The sequence below is a fragment of the Haliotis rubra genome, unplaced genomic scaffold (genome assembly GCF_003918875.1).
Source record: "Haliotis rubra isolate DU_JTF1 unplaced genomic scaffold, ASM391887v1 Scf165, whole genome shotgun sequence".
NCBI classification, from domain to species: Eukaryota; Metazoa; Mollusca; class Gastropoda; order Lepetellida; family Haliotidae; genus Haliotis; species Haliotis rubra.
In genome coordinates this window covers 400,704-402,424 of record NW_025765614.1, presented here as the reverse complement: position 1 = coordinate 402,424, position 1,721 = coordinate 400,704, and the positions used below count along the sequence as shown (strand labels likewise).

Here is a 1,721-nt window from a genome sequence, read left to right as displayed (position 1 = left end):
TGTCGCTCATGCGTACGTCTCTGCCTTTATCGCACGTGAGTATGTAGTCTGTCACTCAGTCCCTGAACCACATGATTTTCCCTACTGCCAAGCCCTATCTGCAGTGCTAAAGCCCCAAATAAAGCAAGTCTAGATTTCCTCAGGTTCTGAATCTCTGGTCTCCCTGGGGCTCCTTTTCAATTAAAATGGGCTTGTTTATATAATCAAAATTATATATATTCAGAGACTAAGAATTAGTCTAGTGAGTATGTTGCAAGTGTGATTGTAGGGAAATAATTTATGGCTAGGAGGGTGTGTTGATGATTTTAAGGGAGGGTGGGGGTGGGAGGGTGTCACCCATTTTGTTCTGGGGAGGTAGGAGGTCATCAATTTTGTACACAAGTACTAAGGCGGGTCATCAATTTTGTACACGTTAATATTAAGAAATTATGCCAAGAAATCATGGGAATGGGGTGGGGTTTGTCATAAATTTTGTAAGTGACATGCAGGGTGGGACGGGTCACTTTCTTTGTACATAAATGTTTAGGAGGGTCATTCTCATTGAGGGGCGGTGGGGTAGCCTAGTGGTTAAAGCGTTCGCTCGTCACGCCGAAGACCCGGGTTCGATTCCCCACTTGGGTACAACTTGTGAAGCCCATTTCTGGTGTCCCCCGCCGTGATGTTGCTGGAATATTGCTAAAAACGGCGTAAAACCATACTCAGCCATTCTCATTGTACATGCTTCTCCATAAAATCATCATCACAACCCCAAGTTTACGGAAAGGGGCGAGTGGTGGCGAATGGTGCCACAGTGAGTTGGGAGTCTCAGTACCTGGGGGGGAATCTAGACTTGCTTCATTTAGGGCTTTAGTAGTGCAGAAAGGGCTGGACGAAAGGGAAAATAATGTGGTTGGGGGACTGTGAGACAGACTAGTCTACATTGTATTCGAACGTGTAAGTTTACGACGCCAACGTTTCAAAATAGCAAAGATGCCACCTTCCTGGAATTGTACCCACCTGTACCTTTATCATACAGAGAGGTCCTAAAGGCATATGACCACATCAATGAGTAAATGGTTGTTGTTTTAAGCTGCAGACAGAAATACCCTTGCTATATATAAAACTTACATAAACTTAATACCTATCGAACATTTCACATTCATATACAATATCTGTATTAGAATTAGTTTTGATCGAAATAAAACCAAGGTTCCGGGTTTGTATTTTAGACTGGAACGAGTTCTTCAAGAAAAGTTCCAAGAAGTGGCAGCCATATTACAGCAACTGGCTCAGGTGCCCGAATGTGAAGGTCGTTCTGTTCGATGACCTGAAGGCGGACCTGAGCTCCCAGCTGTCTCGCATTGCAGACTTCCTAGACGATGGATCGCTCAAAGTAAACGTAGACTGTGCTCTCCATAACAATGAAGGCCACTTCCGAAGAGACAGGTCTTTCCAGCCGCATACCAACTTTTTCTACGACTTTAGAGAAGTACGGGCTGTTAACAAAGCCATTGACATCTTGCAGGCTGATCTAAAACACAGATTTCCTCTCCAGAACATTGACATATCGTCATGGAAAATAAAATTTGCATTTTATAAAAGCGCGAAAAATATTACTTCGAGGGGATAATATTGTGTATACAATGAATATATAGGCAGTAATACGTATGAATGAATAACAATTATTGTTTTACGCTGCACCAGCATTATTACCGCTATTCGCGGTGAGGAGCGTAATATGT

The 1,721-nt window shown here is 43.0% G+C and overlaps 1 protein-coding gene across 1 annotated transcript; it reads left to right on the top strand.

Moving 5' to 3' along the window:
- On the top strand, positions 1-1,721 carry LOC124271976 (WSCD family member GA21586-like). Its single transcript, XM_046707144.1, has 2 exons — positions 1-12; positions 1,209-1,721. The coding sequence occupies exons 1-2, from the start codon at positions 9-11 to the stop codon at positions 1,607-1,609; spliced, it is 405 nt and encodes a 134-aa protein (XP_046563100.1). The 5' UTR covers positions 1-8; the 3' UTR covers positions 1,610-1,721.